This window comes from Hemicordylus capensis, chromosome 9, assembly GCF_027244095.1.
Source record: "Hemicordylus capensis ecotype Gifberg chromosome 9, rHemCap1.1.pri, whole genome shotgun sequence".
Taxonomy (NCBI): Eukaryota; Metazoa; Chordata; class Lepidosauria; order Squamata; family Cordylidae; genus Hemicordylus; species Hemicordylus capensis.
In genome coordinates this window covers 1464164-1478286 of record NC_069665.1, presented here as the reverse complement: position 1 = coordinate 1478286, position 14123 = coordinate 1464164, and the positions used below count along the sequence as shown (strand labels likewise).

The window sequence follows — 14123 nt, the reverse complement described above, 5'->3', positions numbered from 1 at the left end:
TCCGAAGGGGCAGTTTCTCACTCTTGGCATTTACTGGCAAGGCAACTCCAACACAGGGGGCTGCCCCAAAGGAACAAGTCAGGTTGGTTTCAGACTTCAGGCCACGCACACAGATGCCACTTGATAACCGGTGGCTCACTGAAAAGGTGTCGGGGAGATACAGAATTCTGTCCGGTGATGATGAAGAACATGCTTGGGTGTGTTCTGAAAAGGCCCTTGAACCTGAGGGCAACACTGGCACAACTGCAGGGCAGAAACTGTGAGTCAGAGTGAGTCTCTGACTCACAAAGAGAGAGCCCTGGTGCCCTCCTCTGCCCCGCCCCACCTCTTTATTGCCCCTCCTGCTACCACCCCACAAATCCAACAATGCCCTGTTCATAAAGCACGTGAGCCAGACTTCTATGCAGCTCATGCACACTCCGGAAAGTACCACCTGTGGGTCTCCTGGCAGAGAATTATCCTTTCCAAGGCTCTGTCCTGAAATTCAGCTTGCAAACGTTTCCCACGAATCAGACACACGCAGCAGAAGGATAACAGCAAAAAGCAAGAGGGCCTCACAGCCAGTGTTCTCTCTCATTTTTGTCATGTGTGTATGGAAGGAATTTGGTTCTGAGTGGCAGTATCAAGATAGTATGTGTGCACCTGCATTCAGAATGGAGCCTTCCTGATTCAACCTGAGCGGGATCTAAAATTAACTGAGTGGACACCAAAAAACATGTCAGCGTGTCCACGCACATGCCTTAGAGGGAACACTGCTCACAGGGTTGATTTCCTGGCAGCCAACTTTCCCTCAACCCAAATCAAAAGTTATACCCCTTAGAATTATTTTGAAAGAGTGCACCAATTCTTCTGCCTGAGGGGCGCTAAAAGCCAGCAGAGGAGCACTGGGGCAGGCTGAGGCCTTTCGAAAGCTGCTTGCAAAAGATGAACTGGAGTTCGGGGCCTATCCGGAGCCATCCTTAAGAGGGCCACCAGTCCTGCTGAAGACGAGGCCCGCTCCAGCCATCTGCTCCAGCTGAGGAGGACGACATTGGCCCACACAAGCGGTGTCTAGTTAGGAAGAGGCCAAGATATGGCAGGTCAGGAAGGCCTCGGGTCGCAATGCCACCACAGCAGTGCCCAGCGCCACTCTGGAAGAGGGCCTCCTGCCCGCCCTGGGGGCCCTCGCACTCCCAGATTCCTGAAGGGACACAGCAAGGCCGGGTGCAGCGTCGGTCCAACCACCAAGTCAACAGGAGGAGATACCAAGATCAGTCTTACAAAGAAAATCAAATGTTTAATAGCAGCTTCCAGAGCAGAAATCGTCCACACACATTTCGAGTACATATAAACAAGATACAAGGAGCCAGGAAGGAAAGCCGTTGGCATCCACCAGGGCACAAGGAACTCCGGCTGCTCCAGCGCCCTCCTCCCCACGGAGAAGGCCTTCCGCACCTGGCTAATCCAGGGCTGATCTTAAACTGCAAGCCTGACCAGGGGCCATTTCGTACACAAACAATGACATGGTTAGTTGTGTCCTGTCCGGGAGTTATAGATACCAACTTTATTAAATAAAAGGTTGCCCTATGAAAATCAACATCTAAATTCTGTTTTTAATTAAAAACACTCTTCCACCCGTCTTCACAGAGTCTCTCTCAGATGGCTTCCCAACGTGTCGTCATTGCTATGTAGGGAGAGAGGCACAAGGAGGCAGCGTTATTCAGCACGCAGGTATTTTGCTTTCCCAAGGCATTCAGATCCCTAACTCTATGCAGAAAAACGGATCTCTTCACCTGGCTCAGCCTCACAATATCCCTCCCTGGCATGCTTGAGAGAGCGAGATTTGTGCAAGGCGCCCTGCTAGAACTGACCCAGCAAATGCAGCTTGTTTTTCCAGGGCTTGGCTCCAGGACTCTCCCTCCATTGGGCCACATGGATCACAGCTGCATGCTGTCCTCACAACAAATCTGAGAGCTGCAAGCCAACTGCCAGGCTTCTGCCCATAAAGATCCACACCTCTGGATTGGCTTCAAAAACCAGCAGCAACACTGCCACCAGGACCAGTGCTCAAGCCAAACCCCACCTCAGACATAGCACCCAACCAGTTTGGATGAGCATTCCAGCATAAGACGTGGTCATACAGCACCCTCCAACAAGCCCGTGAAAGGCCTCATCCAAGCAGGACCTTCACCTCGAAAGCCTCCAGCCAGCTCAATGCCGGGCTTCTCACGCGACGCCACCAGCAACCCTCTTGCCATCCAGGGGTGAGCCACCTGTGCTTCATTTCCAGACCAGCTAGGTACACCAGAGGCACTTGGGGTGCCTGCTCCACAACTCGGGAACATCTTTGCTCACTGCAACACCCCTCAGCCCCAATTTCTTTCTTCCCCACTCCTCGTGTAACGGAGCACAAGCAAAAAGGAAGCCTATCCACTGGAAGGGTCTCTCTGGTCAAGAGCCAGGCTGCTTCGCATGATTCTCCAGGCCTGGTCACCTCCAGTGCCCGAGGAAAGGCCCTTCCTGGCCCTCACCAGCATCACGGAGGAAGGCCTCCATCTGAAGAAGAGCGGCTCCTCTGGGCCGTTCCAGACATTGGCCCCCTCCACCGGCTGAGTCCCCCACCCTCAGTGCCAGCTGCTCACCTTGGCTTTGTTCTGGACAGGGATGTACAGCTTGAACTCCGCAGGAAGCTCATCCTCGGAGTAGAGTCTGTCAGAGAAGTAAATTCTGCGGATGCGACAGTTTGCGTGGATCTGAGGAGTCATAGGAACACAGGAAGCTGCCATATATTGAGTCAGACCCTTGGTCCATCTAGCTCAGTACTGTCTACACAGGCTGGCAGCAGCTTCTCCAAGGTTGCAGGCAGGAATCTCTCTCAGCCCTGTCTTGTTGGAGATGCTGCCAGGGAGGGAACTTGGAACCTAGATGCTTTTCCCAGAGCAGTTCCATCCTCTGAGGGGAACATCTGACAGTGTTCACATTTCTAGTCTCCCATTCATATGCAGCCAGGGCAGACCCTGCTTAGCTAAGGAGCCCATTCATGCTGGCTACCACAAGACTAGCTCTCCTCTCCACATCAAGCAGGGGAAGCCAGTTGGTGGGAGTGGGAGCAGCAGCAGCAGCAGCAGCTTTAAAACCAGCCCTATTTCCCCCTTCCCATCTGTTTATGGCCCTTCCTCTTCATTGGGCTCAAACGGAATACTAGAATTCTGCAACCTGGTTCGCTATCAGCAGAATCTGTCCGGCAAGTGTCGGTTTCAGTATCTGACACAGACTCACATTTAGGTTCTAACGCAGCAAAAGCAGCAGCAACACAGAGGCGGTTGATGAAAGCGAAGTCCTAACAGCATGAATGTGGAAAGCAGCAGAGGCCTGGAGAATGCCGGCAGACAGAGCTCCTCCACCTCGCCTCCTGCCTCTGCGAATTCGGCCTTTTAAGCTCACAGCAGCCAGCAAAGACTGGAGGAAGCCGCTGCCTTCTCCGGACTCGCCCCGCTGGTCTTTCCTCCCCAAAGCAGCCGCGGCAGCAGAGCTGGAGAAAGCCTTGGGCTTACCTGGACTCTCAGGGTCTCAATGTAGTTGGTGCCGTACGCTCGGCGAGTGAAGTCCGACAGGTTGAACTGAATCTGGTTCCAGCCGTCATCCAGGCGCATGGGCATGGTGCAGATGAAGGGCTTGACGCGGGTCGTGCTCTGGTAGTTACTGGCCCGAAACCGCCGGCGCACATTTTTATCGTCCAACACCTGTGATGGGAAGAAACACCCCACAGTGGCGAGGAGGAGCCAGGGCTGGCCAAGGCAAACCCCAGCCCTGCAGGGCCCAGCCTCCCCTGGAGAGCCACTGCTGTGGTGAGTGACCATGGCAACAGGACACTGGGCAGCCCAGTGCACCATTGATTGGTGGAATTCTCTGCCATGGGATGTGGGGATGGCCACCAATTGGGGTGGCTGTAAAAGGGGCTTCGCTAAATTCACAGAGGACAGGTCTATCCGTGGCCACCTCCCGCCTCAGAGGCAAGATGCCTCTGAATACCAGGGGCAGGGGAGCAACAGCGGGAGAGACGGCAGGCCCGTAACTCTTGCCTGTGGGCTTCTCAGAGGCACCTAGTGGGCCACTGTGGGAAAGAGGATGCTGCACTAGACAGGCATTCTTGGGCCTGATCCAGCAGGGCTGCTCTTATGTTCTTATCCTCCACTGTCACCACAGGCAGGCAGGCTCCCACATGAGACAAAAGATTCTGTTTGTCTCAGCAAGGACTTGACTGGGGTGCTGGTGCGGAAGTCAGGACTCACCCTTTGGGGCTTAGGACACTTGTGGTCAACCTATGGACTCGGTACCCTCGGTGAAATAAGAACAATGACGTTCCTCCCCAAGGTGTGACGGAGAAGACCACGTTCTTTGCCACCAAAGCTGTTAACACTCCAGAACCGCCGCGGAAGCCTCATGTACTAACCTGCACTTCAAAGGTAAAGTATTTCTTCAGGTTCTTGATTATCATGACGAGAAAAGGCAATTTGATCCCCAGCGTCTTCTTTGGGTCAGCAGGGCACGTGATGTATGTGGTACTGGGCAAGAGAGATTTACATGAGAAACAATTGACTGTCAGCTGCAAGAGGGAGTGAGAGAGATGCACTGACAATGTCTCGTTTCCCAGGACTGGAGAATCCAAGCACCTGAGCCGTGGAGAAAGGCAGTCCCGACTCCAAGAGGTTTTAAACTCTTTTGAACAGCAGGCATGCTTGCTCTCTTCCACATGCTGATGGCACACAGTGCAGAAAGCTTTTTCTTTGGAGATGTGGACACACATTCGCTTTCCCCCAAGCCAGGAATGTGTTCCCTGAAGAACTGGAGAGTATTGGGGGGGGGGGGTCTCCAGCCTCATTCTGTCCCATGAGCATTCTGGCTGGTGAAGGGGTGTGTGAGGCTCAGAGCACAAGGCCCCTGGACTGTCCAGAAGAGGGAGCTGCTTACTCCATACACTACACATCTATAGAGGGTTCATACCGAGACAACCGTGAAGGGAAATTCCTATCAACGGCTGCATGCAAGACAAGTTTTCAAATGTGTATTCTCAGAGGGGAAACCATTTTGCACACACTTTGTGGGGCGCTGCCTCCCCTTCTGAAAACAAGTAGTAGGAGCCCCGAGTCCTGCTCAAATGCAGCATGACGGCCTTCCCCACCCCCTCAGCTAGTGGCGGCAAGGGCCCATTTGGAAGCAGAGAGCAAAGGGGTGTGGGGGGAGGAAGAACCCACCACTCTCCCATCTTCTCTCAAGGTTCACGCTTCCCGTGGGACATGAGGCAAGGGCCATCCGGGACTCCTCCCTACCTGACATTGGTTCCTTCAATCTCCAGCACCAGCGACTGGATATCGTTATCCGTGATTCTTTTGATGTGGCCATTCCGCACCTGGGAGGGGAAGGAAGAAGAAACCATCCATCGTGACCCAAGAAGGCTGAAGTTCCCTTCCTGACAACAGTTCACTGTGCAATCTGAGGACTTCAGCTGGTCTGCTTCAGTGCTGGGCCCTACCAAAAGGACAGCTTCTATGATCGTTTCAGAGATTAAACCGTTAAGAATATATCAGTCAACCAGAGCAACTGAATGTTTTGGAAGTGAGAGCTATCTGTGCCTGTCCATCTCACCCCCTCGGCAGCCGTTTGAACAGTTTCATGTCATTTCATCAATTTCATCCCATGAAATTGATTGCCAGGAAATTTAGGACCAGCAAACGGAGGTATTTTTTCACACAATGCATCATCAACTTGTGGAATTCTCTGCCACAAGATGTGGTGACAGTCAACAACCTGGATCGCTTTAAGAGGGGTTTGGATAACATGGAGAAGAGATCTATCAATGGCTATTAGTTGGAGGACTATAGGCCACCTCTAGCCTCAAAGGCAGGATGCCTCTGAGTACCAGTTGCAGGGGAGTAACAGCAGGAGAGAGGGCCTGCCCTCAACTCCTGTCTGTAGGCTTCCAGCAGCATCTAGTGAGCCACTGTGCGGAACAGGATGCTGGACTAGATGGGCCTTGGGCCTGATCCAGCAGGGCTGTTCTTATTTCTGTTTACAAGACTGAGAAAAGTGCCTTACCACAGAGCTGTATATTCCAGATCATAAATCTCACTATCCTGGCAGTTTTTAAGGCAATGTTTGTTTGTCTGTTTTTGCAGATGACGCATGACTGAATCCGTCCCATTTTAAGGCTAAAGGAGACCACAGACGTCCGATTAGGCAGCCATAAGGTAAGGCTCCGCTTGTGCAAGAAGTACTCAACTTAAGCAGGACAAAATGACAAGACCAACAGCAGCATCAGGCTCTGTTGCAAAGTATGCCCTGGAGAACGAGGCATGAGAGTGACACAGGCGGGTGTCCAGTGGTTGAGTACAGAGGCTCAACGCCATCGGCCACCAGACAGGGCGGCACAAGGCAGTCTCACCTTGGCCCGGCACGACATTAGCACAGCACAGGCTGCGGCTCACTGCTGCCTCCCAGTTCCAAACCAGTCCTCAAGGGCAACATTCATCTCACGGAGGCAGATCAACAGAGCGAAGCTCCAAAGCTGGCTGAGAACGGTGTGTGCATTCAGAGTGATGCTGCAAAAAGTGGCCTCATCACCCAGACAGGGCTGGGGCTGGAGACTCAGACACAACACCCAGAGGCCGCAGGCTCTTCCCTCTGCAGCTTCCACACCACGAGGGAGGAAGCACAACAGTGAGGTTGGAGCGGCCTCTTCTTCTGGTTGGTGCTTCTAGTTTCAGCACAGCCAGTGTGGAGGAGATGCTCTTCCCCCATCCACCCCCTGCCAGCTCTTTCCTGGCCGCTCCTGCTGAGCAACAGCTCTGCCCGCTAGGCTCTCAAAGCTGACTCTGACAGACACTCTGGAAGGGGGGGGGCAATGGGGGAGGGCCTAGAATGGGCTGGCCAGTTGATGCCACCCATATTTACAGGGAGCAGCTTTGGAGCTGGAAGAATCCTGAATGGCGTAAAGCAGCCACACAAGCCCCTCTGCTGATAACAAACCCTCAAAACGCTCCCCCTTTCCTCCTTCCTGGCTTCCAGGCATGGCTAAGTCCCCTCCAGCATTCTGCAGATGAAAACAGGGACACCCGGGTAACCACCAATTCTCGGACCAAGGGTTAATTTCCAAGCGCCCCCCACCCCCCCTCCACTTACATACTGCTGACACCTGGACCCCACCAGCTCAACACTGGACACTGCCCAGCAGAAGGGGGCGGGCATTCTCCTTCGGGGATGGGGCTTTAGCTCAGTGGCAGAGCATCTGCTTGGCCTGCAGAAGGGCCCCGGTTCAATCCCAGGGCTTTGGAATAGGCTCCCTGCAGAAATAAGAGCATCTCCTCCTCTGTTTGTTTTAATTTTAACCATTTTAATTGTTTTAATAACTGTTTTATGCTATTGTTCTTGTTGTATTTTAATCTGTTTAATATGACTTTTACATATTTTAAATTTTGTACACCACCTAGAGATGTACATATCAGACGGTATAAAAATAGGATAAATAAATAATCAAATAAATAAATCCCCAGGCAGCTATCCAAGTGGAACTGAGAGGGATTCCTGTCTAAAGCCCTGGAGAAGCCACTGCCAGATGGCGGCTAGATGAACCAAGGCTCTGACTTGGTAGATGGCAGCTTCCGATGTACTATGCGATCAGGGATGGGGAAAGAGCTCGGCAGTAGAAGCCCCACCCCCACCCCCACCCCGACCGCATGCAGAAGAAGGGCCCAGGTCCAACCCTGGGTGGCAGCATCAGCATCCCCAGGTAGGGCTGGGAGAGACTCATAGCAACATAGGAAGCTGCCATATACTGAGTCAGACCCTTAGTCCATCCAGCTCAGTGTTGTCTACCCAGACTGGCAGTGGCTTCTCCAAGGCTGCAGGCAGGAGTCTCTCTCAGCCCTATCTTGGAGATGCTGCCAAGGAGGGAACTGGGAACCTTCTGCTCTTCCCAGAGCGGCTCCAAAGCCTCAGGGGAATCTCTTCTCGTGCTCACACTTTTGGTCTCCCATTCAAATGCAACCAGGGCAGACCCTGCTTAGCTTAGGGAACAAGTCGTGCTTGCTACCACAAGACCGGCTCTCCTCTCCTGCCTGAAACCCGGGAGAAGCCGCTGCCAGTCTGCGCAAGGCCTCCTCGGTGACAGCTCAAGGCGGGCCACCCGGGGCAGGCACCCCTCTGCCTGCAGGAGCCCTCGAGCGAGTCGGGACACGTGGAGACGTGATTCCCGGGGAGGGAGCCGAGTGGTGACAGCCGGGCAAGCCCAGGGAAAGTGCCCAGCAGCAGCAGCAGGCCCGCGACGGGGCCTTGCCAGCGGAGACAGAACCCAGGAAACGAGGGGACCAGGGGCTTCTCTCTCCATACCAGGCAGGCTGCCCAGCAGCGCCCCCTCCTATGGCGGGGCTCCCCAGAGGGGGCCCGCGTGGACTACAGCTCCCACAATCCCCCGCTGCTGCAGTGGGGATGGTGGGAGTTGTAGTCCACCGTGGCGGGCGGGGGGCGCCCTCACCTTCTTGTCCCAGATCTGGAGGGGCTTGCTGCCGATGCTGTACAGGACGGACAGGAAGCCGCTCTGGAAGGTGTTCTTGAACATCCCGCCGGGCCAGGCGGGCTGCTGGGCGGCTGCTGCGCTCCGGCTCCCTCGTCCTCAGCGCGCCTCGCACCCCCTGTCGCGGAAGGACACACGGCGTCGAGCATCCTCCGTCACGGCGGACGCAGGGACCACTCCGCCGCGCCGAAGGGGAAGCGCAGGCCGTAGGCCGCGCGGCGGAAGCCCCGCCCGCTCCGTCGCTAAGGGACGGACTACTTTCCGGACGGGACTCGTTGCTACGTTCGCCGCCTTCCGTGTGTTGTCGCGGCGCGTGCGTGCTGCCTAGGCAACTGGAGGAGGCGTGGCCGAGCCGGCGCCTTTGCCCGGGGTGTTTTGCGCTTGCTCAGAAGCGCTCCCGAGGTTCCGGTACTGGCTTGAGGTGTTGGACTGCAATTCCCATCATCCCCAGCTACACTGACGAAAAGCAAGGGATGATGGGAGCTGTAGTCCAAAAGCAGCTGGAGGGCCGCAGTGGGGGACCTCGGGCTAAAGGATTTGTTTACTACCTGTTCTAGCAGGAGTTCTCAACCTTGGGCCCCCAAATGTTGGACTACAACCCCCCACAATGCCTTTGGCCATTGTAGCTGGGGATGATGGGAGTTGTAGTCTAATGCCTGGGAACCCAGCTTTGAACACCTCTGGCCTAGGGACCTTTAAGGGTCACATGAGAAGGGAGAAGAATTTCTCTCTTTCCACTCTCTCCACACCATGCATGATTTTATAGACCTCTATCATGTCTCCCCATAGTCATCTTGGAAGCAAGCTTGCCCATGTAATTAGCTTGATATGGTAAAGAACATTGCACTGCAAACAGAGCAGGGTCACAATCTACCACCACCTCAAATGCCACCATTTACTTATTTAAAATATGTCCCACTCGTCCAGGGGCACACTGCTTAGGATGGCTCACAAAAGCAGGGTAGCCACCCCTTGCTCACTTGGCATTCGAGAGGCTGCCATTGTAACATCACCTGTGCATAGGAGATGGCCTGGTGCTATCTGTATTGGGGCTGCAGGGGCATAACTAGAATAGGGCAAGGCGAGACAGTTGTCTGGGGGTCCACTGCCGGGGGGGGGCAGAGGCAAGTCACATGACTGACTCCCCCAGCCGCCCAGGCTTCCTTCAGTTGTATTCATCCTCCGAAACTGATGTGAGTGTTCAGACCTGGAGCTACCAGAACAGCATGTCAAGCGACTTGCATTGTCCACAATTTACAAAACCTATTCAGGCTCATTTAAGATTTCTTTACTTCATGAGCTGAGCTTCAGTGCGGGGGGTGGGGGTGGTGAAGGCATTTTAAAATCTTGTCTCTGGGCCCACTCCAACCTTGCTATGCCCCTGTGGGGGTGGAAACACAATTTTTGCAAATTGTGGCGCTCCCCATGTTGCTGAACTACAACTCCCATAATCCCCAGCCACAATAATTTGTAGCTGTGGACAATAGGAACTGCAGTTCAGCAACTTCTGGAGTGCCACAGGGTGGGAAACCCTCTTCTAGACGGGGAAGCAGGGAGAATCTCTGCAGGGAGAAACCACCTGTGTCTGCTCCCATCCCCCCCCCCCCGCCAGGAGCCTTTGTCTACCTGCCCTTTGCCTACCTGGCTCTGACCTCAGGATGATGCGGGGTCTTCCTTTGTGATGCGCCCATTGTTCTCCAGCACCATAGCCAGGCACAGAGGGACAGAGGCCAGGCGGAGGAGGAGGAGGAAGCCGCTGTTGCTGGAGGAGCCTGATGCCCCCCCCCCCGCCCAGGAGGAGAGGAAGGCAGGCAGGCCAAGCCCAGAGGTGCTCCTTAGGCCAGGGTTGGCCCCTCTGCTGCTTCCGGAGAATGTCACCCAGGAGGAAAGTGACCTCGATGGTGGCAACAGGGCCAGGCTGAGCTCAGGCAGCTGCCGTGGTCTGGGGGGCCCACAGGAGGAGGGCCTGCTGCTGCAGGTCACCCAGGGGGACATCTCTCTTGGGGCCAGCCCAGACAGATGGAGAGAGCCCCAGGCCTGCTCTGGGCTACCCCTCGACTCCAAAGGCTTCCAAGGATGCCTCAGACCCAGGACGGGGCAGCCAGCCGGAACCAAGGCCAGAGCTCGGCAGGAACGGAGCCAGGGCGAGGGTGCTCCTGGGGACTCTCTCTCTCTCTCTCGGCAGACTGCTGGGGGCTGTCGCCTCCTGCTGAGCCCCACACCCCATGCGCTCCCTAGCCTTGGCGTTCAAAGGGGCCGGGCCTGACTTTGCAGGCATTTGCTCCGCAAGTCCGTGCAGGGCGGAGGACCCAGGAGCTCCTCAGAGGACTCTTCTGACTCCGAGGAGGGGGGCAAGGCAATGTCCTTGGGCTGCTCTGGCGGATCTCCCCGCTCACCTGGTGTGGGGGGCCCAGGGGCGCAAGGCCACTGTGTGCCTGGTCACCGATGTTCTCCAGAGGGTTTCCTCCTCTGAACTCCCTGCCCAGCCCCACCGGGGCATCGTGAAGGATGCCCAACCCCAGCGAGAGATATTCCTGCAGAGTTCCTTTCCTATCCCCCCCCCCCAATATTTTCCCCAAGACCAAACCATTAAAGCCCCCAGGATTGCTTTCAAGAGTTTCCAGGAAATGGATGCCAATTCTGGCGACTCTGAGCCAGTCCTGGGGGTTGCCGGCAACCCTACGGCCTTGGAACGAGGGGACCCATGGAGGGCAACCTGCCCAGGGCTCCCTGGACCCTGGAACCGGTGGCAGAAAGCCATGCTTTGTGGGTGCCCATAAGGAGGTTGCTGCTCCAAGCCACTCCTGGGGTTCCGGAGCTGTCGGGGCTGGTCCTGGTGGCTGCGGTGAGGAGGGGAGCAGCCCGGGGAAAGGTGGCAGAAGACAAGGAGAAGTGGCAGGACCAGCCCGTAGAGAAGACCGGCCAGAAGAAGAGGGAGCCAGCCAGCCAAGGTGGCCAGGAAGCTGGAGGGAAGAGCAGCAGAGGAGCCGGGAGCAGCTCTGGCCCGGGCCTTGTGGAAACGGCACCGCTGCGGCTGGCCAACTGGCAGGACGGGGACTTGTGCCTCCCGGGCAGAAGCGGGTCCAGCAGCCTTCAAGCTCAAGAGCTAGGGCCGCCGTCATTCCCGCCCGCCCCCAATCTCTGCCGAGGACGGAATCCAAGGTCTGTCCCAAGTTGGGGGCGAGAGCCACAAAGACCAGAGGGCGAGGCGGCGTCTGGAAAAGGGGAGGACATCCTCATGGAGAGGCCAAGAGCAGCTGCCGCTTCCTGGCGGATGGAGGAGACTCCCCCGCCCCGATTGCAGGGGTGTCGCTATAACTGAGCCATTGGGGTCAAAGAACCCGGGCCCCGCAGCTCCCGAGGGCCCCCCAGCTGCACCCCTCCCCATTTTCTCCCTTATTCCCCTCACTCTGAGGGGCTGCCGTCGGGGAGAGGGGTGAACACGGGCCTACAGCAGCGACACCGCTGCCGGCTTGCCTAGAGTCACATTCCATGATGCCCTTGAGAAGAAGCCACTGAAGCGGGAATCTGACCGCGTGATTGCAGGAGACAGTTCTACTCCTTGGCCAAGACGCTGTGGGAAGCTGGAGGCAGAGAAAGGGGGATGCTTGACCCCCAAGGGCTGCTGGGGTCTAGAGGAGCCTGGACTACTCACTTCACTGGCTCCGTCATGGTGGTAAGTAGCTTCGGTGGGCAGGCAGGTGAGTTTTCCTTGGCCCCTTCCTGCCAACAGCTGTGCACGATGCCTCCACCCCACATCTGGCAAGAAAGTGGTCATTCGGGAAGAAGTTGGGAACCTCAGAAGACCACAGCAGATGGCTCATGAGGAGGTGAAGCAAATGTTGTATAATCTCGACAAGCTGTTTCCAACCCCACCCTATTCTTGTCAGGTGCAATAAACACAGGAGGAAACATTTTTAATCATGAATATGCCATTGCAGAGTGCCAGACTCTTCCAGAGGAAAGCGGACCGATCATTCTGCAAGCCTAAAGGTGTGTGCAAACAATACGGACATTCACTGCGGAGGGACCATCACTGCTTAGGTATTGGCAGGAAAGGATCCCAAGAACATGATCGGCCGCCTTTTCTCGAGGGGAAGGCCACACGCTTAAAGAAGGAGAGAAGAGGTGATGCCCACACAGCAGGGGTGTGTCAAGAGGTGACCATTTTTGCCTACAAGTTACTGTTGACAGTTAGGAGTGTCAGTGATCATTTGTTTGACAATCATTGGCCATCTCCCCCCCACCCCCCGCCAGACTGTAGAAGGCAAGCCAGGATAGAGCTATCCAGCTGGAACCGGCAAGGTGAGCAGAGGAGGGGAGGGGGGGAGAGCGAACGTGAGCAGCTGCCATGACCAACCCAATTAGGAAGGGTTGATCCCATCACACAAAGGACTGCTTCCAAGACAGATGAGAATTCCCAAATTTTCCAGTGAGAATGCCAGCTTCTGTATTGTTCTCTTTGGATTGCAAAACATGTTCCTCTGTGGTGATGACTCTTTCAACAGCTTATCGCCTTCAGGGGTGGTGAAGTCGGAAGTGGAAGGGAAAGGCCCTCAACTCCTGTCCAGGGTCAAGAGGATGCTTCTGGTCCAGACGGGAAGGCCTTCAGGGGCCTTCTTTGCAGGTGAGAGTGAAGTCACCGGACAGGGCTAGCTTTTGTGGGGTTGCCATCTTCTCTTCACAGGTGGAAAACGATGTCAAAGGTCCTTGTTGTGATGACTCTTTCAACCGGTTTGTCGCCTTCAGTGGTGGTGTGAACTGAAGGGGCCCGGAGACCAGCGCCTTGGAGTGATGGGACTCCCCAGCAGAACTTGGGAGAACAAAAGCATGATCTCAGATCCGTGGAGCGTGAGTGAGTGGAAGTGTCTGGTCCTTGCTGACATGCCCAGGGTAGCACTGGCCGCCACCTTTGGGGTCGGGAAGGAATTTTCCTCCAGGGCAGATTGGCCAAGGTCCTGGAGGTTTTTCGCCTTCCTCTGGGCATCCAGCAGGGGTCACTTATTAGGCGATTTTAGAAATGAATCAAGATATATATTTTTTTTAAACCCCCCAAATAAAAGCCATAAACATGGACACGTATTCGCCTCTTTTTGGTTTTGTAATTGATATACCAAGTACACTATTGATACTCTTAGGACTTCAGTAAGGCTCTCCAAGAACATCACTTCTTTCCCTTTAGGTGGCACTAGATCAGGACACGTGGATTGCTCTCTTTTGCACTGATGGTGGCTGAAAGACATGCATGCCGGGGCCATCGTTTTCAGGGGGGGAAATGCTGTGGGCGGGAGAAGGGTGCTGTATGTCCCGTAATGCGCCGGTAGTCAGTCCTGACTGTATACAGTTGTGGGCACCACATTTTAAGGAGGACCTTGATAAACTGGGACGGGCTCAGAGCAGCCAAGATGGTTAGAAGGTCTAGAAACCAAACCCTATGAGGAGCAGTTGAAGGAGCTGAGTACGTTTAGCCCGGAGGAGAGAAGGCTAAGGGGAGGGGCACTTTCAAAGGGCTGCCTCACACCGAAGACTTATTCTCCATGGGGTGAAGAGCCAGTGTGGGGTAGTGGTTAGAGTA

General features: G+C 55.2%; 1 protein-coding gene and 1 long non-coding RNA gene across 2 annotated transcripts; one reads left to right on the top strand and one right to left on the bottom strand.

Annotated features, from left to right (window-relative positions):
- Positions 1 to 1256: 1256 nt before the first annotated feature.
- On the bottom strand, positions 1257 to 8733 carry CFAP20 (cilia and flagella associated protein 20). The gene is made up of 6 exons (XM_053271429.1): positions 8510 to 8733; positions 5310 to 5389; positions 4433 to 4544; positions 3534 to 3722; positions 2622 to 2732; positions 1257 to 1663 (listed from the first exon to the last, which is right to left on the bottom strand). The coding sequence occupies exons 1-6, from the start codon at positions 8591 to 8593 to the stop codon at positions 1658 to 1660; spliced, it is 582 nt and encodes a 193-aa protein (XP_053127404.1). The 5' UTR covers positions 8594 to 8733; the 3' UTR covers positions 1257 to 1657.
- A 98-nt stretch (positions 8734 to 8831) lies between these two features.
- LOC128334528 (uncharacterized) lies at positions 8832 to 13624 on the top strand. Its single transcript, XR_008311303.1, has 2 exons — positions 8832 to 13175; positions 13298 to 13624. It is a non-coding gene; the product is annotated as an uncharacterized LOC128334528 (long non-coding RNA).
- Positions 13625 to 14123: the final 499 nt, after the last annotated feature.

Bases quoted from the DNA above. Each gene is read 5' to 3' on its own strand.
- CFAP20 (XM_053271429.1), bottom strand. From the start codon at position 8,593: ATGTTCAAGAACACCTTCCAGAGCGGCTTCCTGTCCGTCCTGTACAGC. The intron at 4,545-5,309 runs GTAGGGAGGAGT...TCTCTTGCCCAG, and splicing joins ATTGAAGGAACCAATGTCAG to TACCACATACATCACGTGCC. The intron at 3,723-4,432 runs GTTAGTACATGA...TTCCCATCACAG, and splicing joins ACTTTACCTTTGAAGTGCAG to GTGTTGGACGATAAAAATGT.